This window comes from Cheilinus undulatus, linkage group 2 (genome assembly GCF_018320785.1).
Source record: "Cheilinus undulatus linkage group 2, ASM1832078v1, whole genome shotgun sequence".
NCBI classification, from domain to species: domain Eukaryota; kingdom Metazoa; phylum Chordata; class Actinopteri; order Labriformes; family Labridae; genus Cheilinus; species Cheilinus undulatus.
In genome coordinates, this window is record NC_054866.1 from 46,156,029 (window position 1) to 46,167,821 (window position 11,793).

At 39.8% G+C, this 11,793-nt stretch overlaps 1 protein-coding gene across 3 annotated transcripts; it reads right to left on the bottom strand.

The window, feature by feature from the left end:
- Positions 1-1,522: 1,522 nt before the first annotated feature.
- ehd2b (EH-domain containing 2b) lies at positions 1,523-11,776 on the bottom strand. Of its 3 annotated transcripts, none has more exons than XM_041803945.1 (7): positions 11,375-11,776; positions 8,605-9,068; positions 8,129-8,305; positions 6,014-6,147; positions 3,275-3,687; positions 3,021-3,185; positions 1,523-2,863 (listed from the first exon to the last, which is right to left on the bottom strand). In XM_041803945.1, exons 2-7 carry the CDS (start codon positions 8,823-8,825, stop codon positions 2,309-2,311), a joined length of 1,665 nt encoding a protein of 554 aa, XP_041659879.1. In that variant the 5' UTR covers positions 8,826-9,068; positions 11,375-11,776; the 3' UTR covers positions 1,523-2,308. The 3 variants fall into 3 exon arrangements, with proteins under 3 accessions (XP_041659879.1, XP_041659888.1, XP_041659870.1); XM_041803954.1 differs by having other exon boundaries at positions 6,050-6,147; positions 11,371-11,776; XM_041803936.1 differs by having other exon boundaries at positions 11,371-11,776.
- Between the last annotated feature and the right edge of the window lie 17 nt (positions 11,777-11,793).

An 11,793-nucleotide genomic window follows, 5' to 3' on the forward strand; every position in this document is an offset into this window, starting at 1 on the left:
ATGCAGCTCCCTCCCTTTCTTCAACTGAAATGGCAATATATGGTCCAAATTGGTGGTCTAACAGTTACATTTAATCAACCAGCCCTCTACTTTACAAAAAACGCTGTATACCATTTAATGGGGAGAGGGTTTACGTTTTGAAACGGACTACGATACTGAAATAAGTATTTTTGCTGCTCTAATAACTGGTGAGTATTCAAGTTTCAAATAAATTTAGATTGTTATAGCTTAAAATTGGATGGACCATGTTTTAACTGGTCTCCATTGACCCCAACAGGGCTAGAACCGACAAAGCTTTTCCTTTCAAATGTAAATGTAATGTAAAATAAATGGCTGCATAACTATTCACCTCCTTCAAGTCAGTATTTGGTAGATGCACCTTTGCCTGCAATCACAGCACTGAGTCTGTGTGGATAGGTCTCAATCAGGCTTGCACATCTGGACACTGCAGGTTTACTCCATTCTTCTTTGCAAAACTGCTCCAGCTCTGTCAGGTAGCACAGGCATCGGGCTTGAACAGCCCTTTTGAAGTCCAGCTACAAATTCTCTATGTGACTGAGGTCTGGGTTTTGACTCGGCAACTCCAGAACATTCACCTTGTTGTCTTTAAAATATGTCTGTGGAACTTTCACTGTATGTTTCCGGTCATTGTCTTGCTGGAAAATAAATCTTCTCCCATGCTGTTGTTCTCTTTACTGAATAAGATTGTCCTCCAGGATTTTCCCTTTATTATGCTGCATTCATTTTACCCAAGCATCCCCACAGCATGATGCTGCCACCACCATTCACACATGTGCCATATTCCTTCCATTTCTTGATGATTGATTTAACTGAACTCTGGGGGATGTTCAGTGCTTTGTAAAATGTTTTTGCATCCATCCCTTTACTTATACTTTTCGGCAACCTTTTCTGAGTTGCTTGGAGTGTTCTTTTTTCTTCATGGTGTAATGGTAACATGGGATACTGATTAACCAGTGACTGGACCTTCCAGACACAGGTGTCCATATACCACAATCACTTGAGACACATTCACTTTACTCAGGGGATCCACATCCAAATTGGCTGGACCGCTGTTAAATTAGGTCAGTCAATTTGAAGGTGGTCAACATTTATGAAGTCACTTATTTCATCTTAAATATTTAATTGGCATTACTTTGTAGAAATCTGTTTTAATTTTGACACCGAGTTGTTTTTTTTTTCCAAAAAAGCCAAATTTTACTGACCCTGATCTATCTAAACAATCAATAGAAGGGTAAAACATCCAAAGGGGTGAACACTTATAAAGGCACTGTAGTTACCTGCTTAAAAATAAGAAAAAACTGGGCACAAATGGGTTAAGTTTACCTCCTTTTTTCTAAGTATTTGCTTCCATGAGCTCTGGTGATTTGAGGGAATCCAGAAGTGCTCCTGTTGTTTCTCTTTTCCTCACTGGGTGAGATTTGAGTTTTTGCAGTTTTTTTACGAACTGTTTTGAGCACTGTGGATTTTTTTTATTGATAAAAAGGTCACTAAAGAGACTCGACACAGTCAGAGAATTTTATTGGTTACAATAACAGTTAATATTTGGTGGAGCTGCATACAGTAGTCAGTAATACATCAATTATTCAGTCTTGTTGAAAAGCTGAGAAATGAAACTGAGGTCTCGCTCCTACACATACAAAACAACAGCAACAATTACAAAAATATATATAAAGTGTGCACAAATTTTGTCATGTAAAGCAACAAGGTGAAATGCAAAAGGTTAGAATTGTGCCATCAGTTTGAGTAAAAAAAAAAAAAAAGCATTGAAAAAACCATCAAGCAAAATTGTTGATAAAATACATAGATGATATTTTTACTGGAATGACCAAACTTGAAAATGGAAAAGCCTTACAAATTATCATCCTGTCAATACTGTGTCACTCAAATCTTCACTCTTCAGGGAATGCTGAATTAAAGGATTTGAAACAGAAACGTTTTGCTCTATATTTAAGCAATTATACACTGAATACTGCCCACCTAGAGGGCGCCAGCCTTTATTCACTAGTGCTCAGCAGACATAAGTAGATATACACTTAAATCTTACTTAAGGAAAACTTTGAGGAGCCAAAGGGGAGAAGCAGTAAGCCTTTACTGAAGTTTCCAAGACCCAACTTGTGCTTTAATACCTAATGTTTCAGTCTGCAAGGCTGATAGAAGTGTCTGAGTAAAGGTTGAATGCTTTACTTGCAGTATTTTTACCATGTGTGGGGATTTAAAAAAGCAAAGAAAACAGTAGCAAAAGCAAATAGCGAAGAGTCTCTCTGCACTCCCAAACTCAGTGACATGTCTATGCATCAGAACCCTTCTGCCTGCGTTTGGATGGTGGGATCAGACGTGTTGGAAGCTCAGGCGGCAGACCGTGGCCTTCCAGCTTGACCTCAATCAAATGGCTTGCAAGGGCGAATTCTTCATCATCCAGCATGCCATCATGGTCCACATCTGACAGCTTCCAGATGCGTCCAAGCACTGAGTTGGGCAGTCGGGAGGTCACCATCCAGTCCCTAGCCTTGGTGCCACTCAGTTTGCCCTCATTTGGAGCGAGGTTATAGAAGATCTCATCATATTTGGGCTTGTCTTTGTTCACGATCCAATCCTCCTCCTCCCCCTCTTCCCCTGCTTCTCCGTTCTCCTCTGCGAAGGGGTCGCCCTCAATGAACGGTCCGCAGCGGGTCCCGAGGAAGGCCCCGCCCTGCACACCTAGTTGCTCCCCTGCTTCCAGCTCCTCCTGCCGCAGGAGGGGCATCAGCTTGGCAATGTCAGTGGAGAGTAACTCATCCAAGGCTGCCATCAGATTAGGCTTCAGGGTTTTGAACTTGGTGAAATCGTGAACCATCAGTAGCTCCTTTAAAGAGGAATGATAAAAATGTGTCAGCAGGTGGATTTATTACTCGATTTAAATCTAGCTTGACTGTTATAAAATGATATGGAACAGATAAGGAGAAGTCTTTACATAACTGCCTCCCAGATGTGCCCTGTAGGGAGAACAATCTGACACCAACCTGCATTTTAGCACAGTCGGGGAAGTCTCCAGGAGAAATGTTGTGCTGCAGCTGGATCTTTGAGAAAATTACAGGCAGCTGGTAGATCAGATTCTTCTTTTTGTTGTCCTTCCTAAAGACAGAGGGCATCTCCTGCTTCAGATAGCTGATGATGTGAGCGTGAACCTAGGATTAAGAGAACAGTTTACCTGATGAGAGTGCATACTGCCAACCAGGTCAAAATCTTTCACTAAACAAAGGCAAATAAAACTCACCCTGACCAGACGCGCCCTCTTGACCAGGTCATTGAGCTTCCGTAAAGCTGCATTTCGAGGAAGGTTCTGGATGTCAGCGAACAGATCCTCCTCCTCCAGCTCAAACAGCTTCCGGTTGTCTGTGACCATCAGTGGTTCAGACCAGAAAGAACCAATGTAGACACGCAAAACCTCTGGGGTGCCAAACACCTTCCCCAGGGACCACATGAGTGCTCCGTAGACTCTCATCAGCTGCTGGGTGCCCACCATGTCGGCCTTGTTGAGCACCACGCGCAGCTTGTCCTCGTTGCCTTTCAGGGCCCCGATGGCTTCAGAAAACTCGTCTGATATCTCCAATTTATGGGCGTCAAACAGCAGGATGATGCGGTCAACACGCTCCGCAAACCAGCGAAGGACGGCTGGGAAGTCATAGCCTGTTTGAGTAGAGAAAGATTTATTCATTCAGACAATCAAAAACAATAAAATGTAGAATTCACTTAAATAAAGATGTAGTCAGGAGAGGGGAGAAGGGCGACACAGACACAGACCCTCCATAACTAAAGTTTACATCTGTCAGACTCACTTAGTGAAAGAAACCACATTGTGATTACAATTATCTAACTTTTACCAAGTAAAAATGCCATTAACAATTTCCTGCAAGAAAATGTTCAAATTTTAAAGTGGTTTACTCATCTTTGTCTGGATAATAAAGGGTCAGTTCATCCAAATTTCCCTAAATCCAGCATTTTCCAACTCCAATAGCCACTGGCAATATACTGTAAACCCTACCCTCTGCTTTGTTATCTATCAACATCTGCCTAACATCTATTAATGACTACAAGTTTGCAAGTTCTTTTCATTATATTATCATCTGAACCACTAATGCTAATAACAGAATGTTCAGTCTTAGTTCTTATTGCTAATTCTGCATATATTACTACATATTACTACAATTATTACTGATATTATGGCCATTTCAATGGAAATAAGTTTAAAATGGATTTATGGCCAAGAAAGCAAAAAATGTGGCATATTCAATGTTGTTGCCCTGCTTTTTTTTTGCTTTTTGCATCTGCCTCTTTCCTTTTTCTGCATGTCCTTCTCTTTATTTCTACATCTACCTCTCCTCAGTCTTTTTGTATCTTCAACTTTTCTACTTCTTTATCTACGTCCTCTCTTTCTGTATTTTCCTTTTTCTATTTCTGCATCTACCTCTCCTCTCTTTCTTTTGGTTTCTGCACATACCTCTTTTCCATCTTTCTTTGACTCCGTCTTTTTTGTTTCTGAATTTCCCTCTTTTCTATTTCTGTCTACCTTTACTCCCGTTTTGTATCTCTCGTCTTTTATGTTTTTCTGTATCTCACTCTTTTCTATTTCTGCATCTACATCTCCTATCTTTCTTTTAGAATTTACATCTCCTCCATTTCTTTATCACCCTTACCTCTATTTCTGCATCTCCGTCTCCTCTGTCTTTCTGTATCTTCATCTTTTCTATTTTTGCATCTCGCTTCATTTGTGTCTTTCAGTGTCTCCCTCTCCCTAGTTTCTAAATCTATTTCTTCTCCATCTGTCTTTGTCTCCCTCTTCTCTCTTTCTGAATTTCCCCCTTTTTTTATTTCTTAATCTTCCTCTCCTCTGTCTTCATGTATCTCCCTCTTTTCTATTTTTTAATCTCCCTCTCTTCTGTCTTTCTGAAACTCCATTTTTTTCTGTCTGCATCTAACGCTCCTCTGTCGTTCTGTCTTCCTCTTTTCTATGTCTCCCTCTCCTTCTTTTATTTTGTATCTTCCCCTTTCTATGTTTTCATCTCTCTTCTCTCTTACTACATCTTCCTCTTTTCTATTTCTGCATCTACCTCTTCTCCATCTTTCTGTATCACCCTCTTCTCTCTTTCTAGATTTCCCTCTTGTCTTCTGTACCTCCATCTTCCTGCATCTCCAGGTAAAAGAACATTTTTCTTTGCCACTGGACCTTTGCTAAATGTTGCTTAGTGCTGAGCTCATAGTTGATCAAAGTTGGGTCTTTATTATTAATATATCAAAGAGTACGTTCATTTTTAAAATCTTTTCCTTCTAATATGCTCATGTTTATGGTTCTCAAAGCACTTTTGCACAAAAATTCCCAGTATTCAAAAAAGACCCGGGTATCTTGAACTTCCAAGAACTTTGCCACATCTGAACTGGAACCACTTCTTAAATAAACAGCAGAGATTATCCAGAGAAACTAGATCACTTCATCTACACAGACACGTTAATGCTGAATCCACAAACAGCATTCCTTTCAGCTCTGTTGTACAGAGGCAAAGGCAGAAATCTCGGAAACATGTCTCAAAACTTTTAACAGGAAAAACATTTTGTAGATAATTCCAGTTGAAAGTGAAGAACTGCATTTGTGTTATTTGGGTGCACTAACCCTTTAAACGTGTTAGTTGCTCATGCAGAATGATTTGAGTATAAATGAGTAACTTAAAGCGTGGATGGATAGAAAGTGAGGAACGGCTGATTGTTGATGATGATAGTTATTTCTCAACGTTAAATTCTTCCAGATTTGCTGACAGAATTTCTTTCTCTATCTCTGTTTATGATTATGGTTTAAGCTGCTCAGTGAATTGCGGCAATTTTTTCTCCTGCTCTGCTGCCAAGTTTTGTTGTGACAGAGCAAACTGGTCCCATGGGTTAGCCAGGCGTGTCAATGAGATGAGTTTGTGAGTTGAAGTTAAGGGATGTGTCTCCTCAGGCCCCCCCAATGCCCTCTCCTTACCTCTGCCATCTTTGGCATCTTTGCCACCTTTCTCACCTCGGCTCACCCTCTGCTTAGCACCTGACAGGATCCCCGGTGTGTCAATAATGCTGATACTCTCAAGGACCTGGTTTGGCATCTGGGCACACTGAAACCTGATGATTTATCACCAGAAAGGAAATGAGTCACACACTTCATAGAGGCCACTTTTTATACCATGTCAGTGCAGAAGAAAAAGATCTAAATCATGTGAAAAATGGTTAACTCTTATCAAAGAGGCCAATGTGATCTGAGAGCAGTTTGGATGCAGCGCTCTCCACACCCTCATCCCCTCCCACTGTAGACCATTGTGTTCAAGCAGGCCTCTCTTTGCTGTGGGCTTCCTGAAGGAAAATGACCACTACTGCCAGAATCAAACAATAAGGCCTGCTAATGATGTGTGGCTAAGAACAACAACACCACTTCCCGTTGCTTAAGAGCTTAACGAGCCCACCAGCTCCCAGAACAGGAAGTCAAAGCAAAGGAGAGACGCAAATACGTTTGCAAACACACCCTGCACAGGGAAAGAGGGACCCTGCTGGAAAACTGGCACCAGTAGATTTATTCTGTTTTTCCACTAACATATTACATAAGCGCCAGAGTTGTAAATTTATCTCATTCCAACTTAAAGTAGCTTTAAATTGGAATTTACGTTTGTATATTCTTGATTTACCTACGTGTTGTGTGATGTGTAGAAGTTATTGTGATAATATTTTGTTGGAAAATTGTCTGCACATATTTAAAGAGCACAAGGGAACGATGGCCTGAACGATGGCCTGAAAGTACAATACAAAATAACAAAGGTTGAAAATATTTTACAAAGCTTGAAGTAAATTCACATTAACCAAAACATTTTTGTATTTTACAAAACAAATTTACAAAACATTTAATACAAAATTAAGTCTGAAACACTTTTTTAAAACTTAATTTTGTTAAATTTTTTCAGGTTTTGTAAAAGTGTTTCATATTTTTCATTTTGTATTATATTTTGTAAATTTGTTTCAAGTGTTGTAAAAGAGTTTCACACTTTGTAATTTTTTATCAGATTTTAGTAAATTCTTAATTTGTTTTGTCATTTGTAAAAGGGTTTTGTAAACTTGTTTTATGAAATGAAAGGATGTTTTGGTTAATTTGTTTTATGCTGTATTACGACGTTTTCTAAGTTTGTTTTATAAAATATAATCTGTTTTGTCATTTGTAACAGTATGTTAATAATTTGTTTTATGGAATTTAAACTGTTTTTAAGCTTTGTTAAAGTGTTTCAGACTTTGTTATTTTGTATTGCACTCCCAGGCCACCATAATAATCAACAAGAAATCCTACTAAATTATACTGAAAGTAAGAGTGAAATTAGCAGTATTTGGACAAAAACACTGCTATGGTACTTAAAATACCGCAATATGTTTGTTATTAAGTTTATTAAGCATTAGTAAAACTCTGATTAGTATCTAAAAGTACAGAAGAATGTCGTTATAAAACTCTGAGTATGTACATTAGGAGTTCAAATGTGCTAAAGATATGTTTTCTGAATTGAATTCAAAATGCAATAAAGTATACCTTTTTCAACCTGAGGTAGCACTAAGACTTCATGTCTGCATGTTTCTCAAAGCTTAGAACATTTTATTGTAAAACATGTGACTTTTTCCCCTGGCTTCTACAGGTGGAAAAACATACACAGAAATCTGGTTTTCCATACGGTAAACAGAACAGAGGAAAGAACGTCAATGTTAAGGTTTCTCTAACAGGTTACCTAACCCTTACAAAGTCTCTGACTTCATTTATTTGCCTTTGTGGAACCCTCCTGACCTTGTCTTTGAACTTGCGTACATTGCAGTTCCTGTCTGAGTACATCAGCTTTCATCGCCCTCTCGAGTGATATCGCTCCCCTTCTCCATTTTTCCACAAATAAGGAAAGTGCCTCCCCGCTCTGAAATTTGGCAGGCTGACTTGAAATTCCAAAGAGCTAAAAAACTGTTATCTCTCCTTCTCTGCCTCCCTCCTTCAATTTTCTCACATAGTGTTCAATTATTCTGATATTTGATGACTTGCTCAGTGGAAAAATTACACAACGTATGTGAACAACATGTCCACTCTCACCTGTTGAGAAAGGTGTTTCCAAATGGGTTGAGTTTGCGGAAGGGTTTGTTAGGGTCCACAATGAGGGCATTCCCAGGAATGACTCCCTCCACATCACCATGCATGATGGCAGTAAAGCAGTCAGTGGTCGGCTCAGGTCCAACCCTGCTTCCAGGGATATCCTGCTCTAGTAGATACCTGCCAGTCACATACAAACATATTTTATTTGAGCACTGGTAGTCAATTAGAGTTAACAATCACACAACTTCAGTATTTCTATGCAATTTTTGCGCAATAACTGTTGTTCGTGGTTCTACACTTAGATGTGTGTTTATGTGGATTGTAATTATTATTTATTAGTGTGACTGCAGCTGAAAGTAAACAGCACTTAGGGACCAAGGCAAATTTCACACAGAGGTCATTAAAGAATCGTATCATATCGTGTTGTATCCAAATCAACTGTGATTAAATGTTTGGTTCATAGCTGATAGTCTTACTTTATGAATGTTGTCTTTCCAGTGGAGTACTGTCCCACCACCAGCACCATGGGCTTATTATCAAAATCTGCATCCTCCAGGCTTTGAGAGTGGAAGTCGTGAAAACCGTAGTACTGCTCCAGAGGCAGCAGCTTGGTACGATACAGCGACTTGAGCCCTTCTGTCACAGTGCGGATCACCTCAGGTGTCTTCTTCACATTTTTTCTTCCCCAGCGTGACATGTTTACGTACTAAGACAATGATAGGGATGTCCTTATAAATATTAGTGTCTGTTGTTTGCTGCTGTACTTCCTGTTGCTGAACCTTCTAAACTCTTCAGGTGTTTCCTGTATTTCTGTGAACACCGCTTACTTGTCCCTGGAAATCCCTCTGCAAACGTTAAGAGAGAAGACAGGGATGATACTTGGCTTGGAGTTCAGATCGTCCTCTTTAGAAACAGTCACTGCACCTAAAACTTTTTGTCCCTGAAAAGTGGAAAGAAAGAAGACAGGTAGAGGTTAAACTACAGTGCCTATATAAAGTACTCAGTCCTTAGATGTTTTACCCTTATTATGATTTATAAATAAATCAGAGTGAATTTAATTTGGCTTTTTTGACCAAAATAAGCACAAGAAACCCCTTCAGTGTCAAAGTGGACACACATTTCTACAAAGTAATGCCAATGAAATAGTCATATGTAGTGTAAAATAAGTGACTGCATAAAGTCAGTATTGAGTTGATGCAACTTTAGCTGCAATCATCACAGCACTGAGTCTGAGTGGATAGTTCTCAATGAGGCTTGCACATCTGGACACTGCAGTCTTACTCCAAACTGCTCAAGCTCTGTAGGGGTTGCACAGGGATCAGGTATGATCTTTTCAAGTCCCGCCACAAAATCTCATTGGATCGAGGTCTGGGCTTTAACTCGGCCACTCCAGAACATTTACCTCTACCTTTACAAGCCTTTCAGGTTTGGCAGCAGAGAAGCATCCCCACAGGATGATGCTGCCACCACTGTGCTTCACTGTGAGAATAGTGTGTTCATGGTGATGTGCAGTGTTTGGTGTCCACCAAACAAATTCTTCTCTGATAGTCAAAAAGTACAATTCTGGCCTCATCAGACCAAAGAACTTTGTTCCAATTGACCATGGAGTCTCCCTCTTGCCTATAAAGCTTTGACCCTGACAACAGTTGCCTTGTGCAGAGTCTCTCAGTTTGCGAGGATGGCCTGATCTAGGCAGATTTACACGTCATATTCCTTCCATTTCTTGATAATGGATTTAACTGAACTCAGGGGATGTTCAGTGCCTTGGAAATATTTTTGTATCCATCCCCTGACTTCTTCTTTTCAACAACCTTTTCTCTGAGTTGCTTGGAGTGTTCTTTTGTCTTCATGGTGTAATGGTAGCCAGGAATACTGATAAACCAGTGATTGGACCTTCCAGGCACAGGTGTCTTTATACTACAATCACTGAGACACATTGACTTTACTCAGATGATCCCCATTTCACTAAATGTAAGACTACTAGCACCAACTGGCTCGACCTCTAGTGAATTACATCAGTCACTTTTGAAGGGGGTGAATATTCATCCAGTCACTTATTTTACATCACATATTTTTATTTAATTGACATTAGTTTGTAGAAATCTTTTTCCACTTTGCCATTAAAGGGGTTTTATTGGACATTTCGATAATAGCCAACTTGTACTGACCCTAATTGATTTATAAAATCAATAAAAGGGTAAAACATCCAAGGGGGTGAACACTTTTATAGGCACTGTAAATAGCAATATAGTGAAATCGATATTGAAAAAGTTTCTTAGAGTTCTCATTACTGGTGATCTAAGTCTTCTATAATCTAGAGAAGAAATGTTAAATCTGCAGTAGGCTTCAGCCCACCAGCAGTATGCCAAGTATTGTCTGTGCATGCCTGGAAAAAGTTTGTGTTCAGGCTGGAAAACTCAGAAACCCAGCCCTGCCGCAGGATTTGCACAGGCACAGCTTTAAAGTGAAATGAGTAAGGCATTCCTTTATCCCCAGCAGTTCCTCTTAGTGGAACACAAAATACGTGCTCAATTGTTCATGTACAGAAAGACTAATGGAAAAAAAATACTTAAGCCTTGATTAACAATCTTTTTATATCACAGTTTACAAAACAGAATCTATGGATTAGGAAATGAAGGCAAGCCTCATTAGAAGCAGACTGACGAAAAGACACAAAGGTAGACACGCGTCAGCAGACACCGTCTCCTGAGAGCAGAGCTTCTCTCTTGCAAATCCCATGTGAATAAAGTCATAAAAAATATCTGCCCAGAGAAAATGGGTGACACAGTCTTAACATGTCACAAGACCAGAATGAAAAGAGTTTTATCAAGATGGCGAACTAAGAAGATCCACAAGACAGACGACAAATTTGATTTGAACGCCATTACACATAAAAGCTGTGCCAGCCAAGCTGGAGATGAAAAGTTGCTTCACAGCTGGCCATATCCACAGGTTCGATTAAGGTCATTTCTTAAGATTGCAGATGGTGGAAATGCCTTGTGGGTTTGTGCATAACAATTGCAACAGTTTATCCAAGAAGTGCAGCATGCAGGACAACAGATAATAAAGACAGTTATATCTTAATATCCAAATAAGGATATGGATATAACTTCTCAAAAATAACAATTTACCCTGAAACTAAACTGATCATCAAACACCCTCAGGGCTCGTTTTTCTCTTCTATTTCACAATGTTTAAGTTCAACACAATCTGACTGATAAAGTTTAAAAAGAAGTATTTACCAACTTGTGGAATGGAAAGACTTCTTCAAGCGTCTTGCCTTCTCTCTCCCTCTTTCCAGTCTTGCCCTCTGGAGCTGGAAAATATTTTGACTTGAGGAAGCAAACACAGTCAGTCTCCTAGAAGAGCTGCTGCTACACGTATGGGTGTACCTCTGACAGCAAATAGGAGCCCTCAGTGAAGCGCCAACGTAGCCCGATTACAGAGGATCGTTCTTCTCCAGGGTTTAATGTATTTCAGATGAGCTCCAAATCTGGCAAGGATCCGGACTCTGCTAGCTGAAAGAGCACAAGGCAAACACTGAGACACACACTCTGCACTGGAGCTCACTTTTCTCTCTCTGTGTGTGCTTGCCTCTGCTAGTTTAATGTACCTCCTCTTTTAGGGATGCCTGGCAACACTTTGGGTAGCAATAACACTCGGGA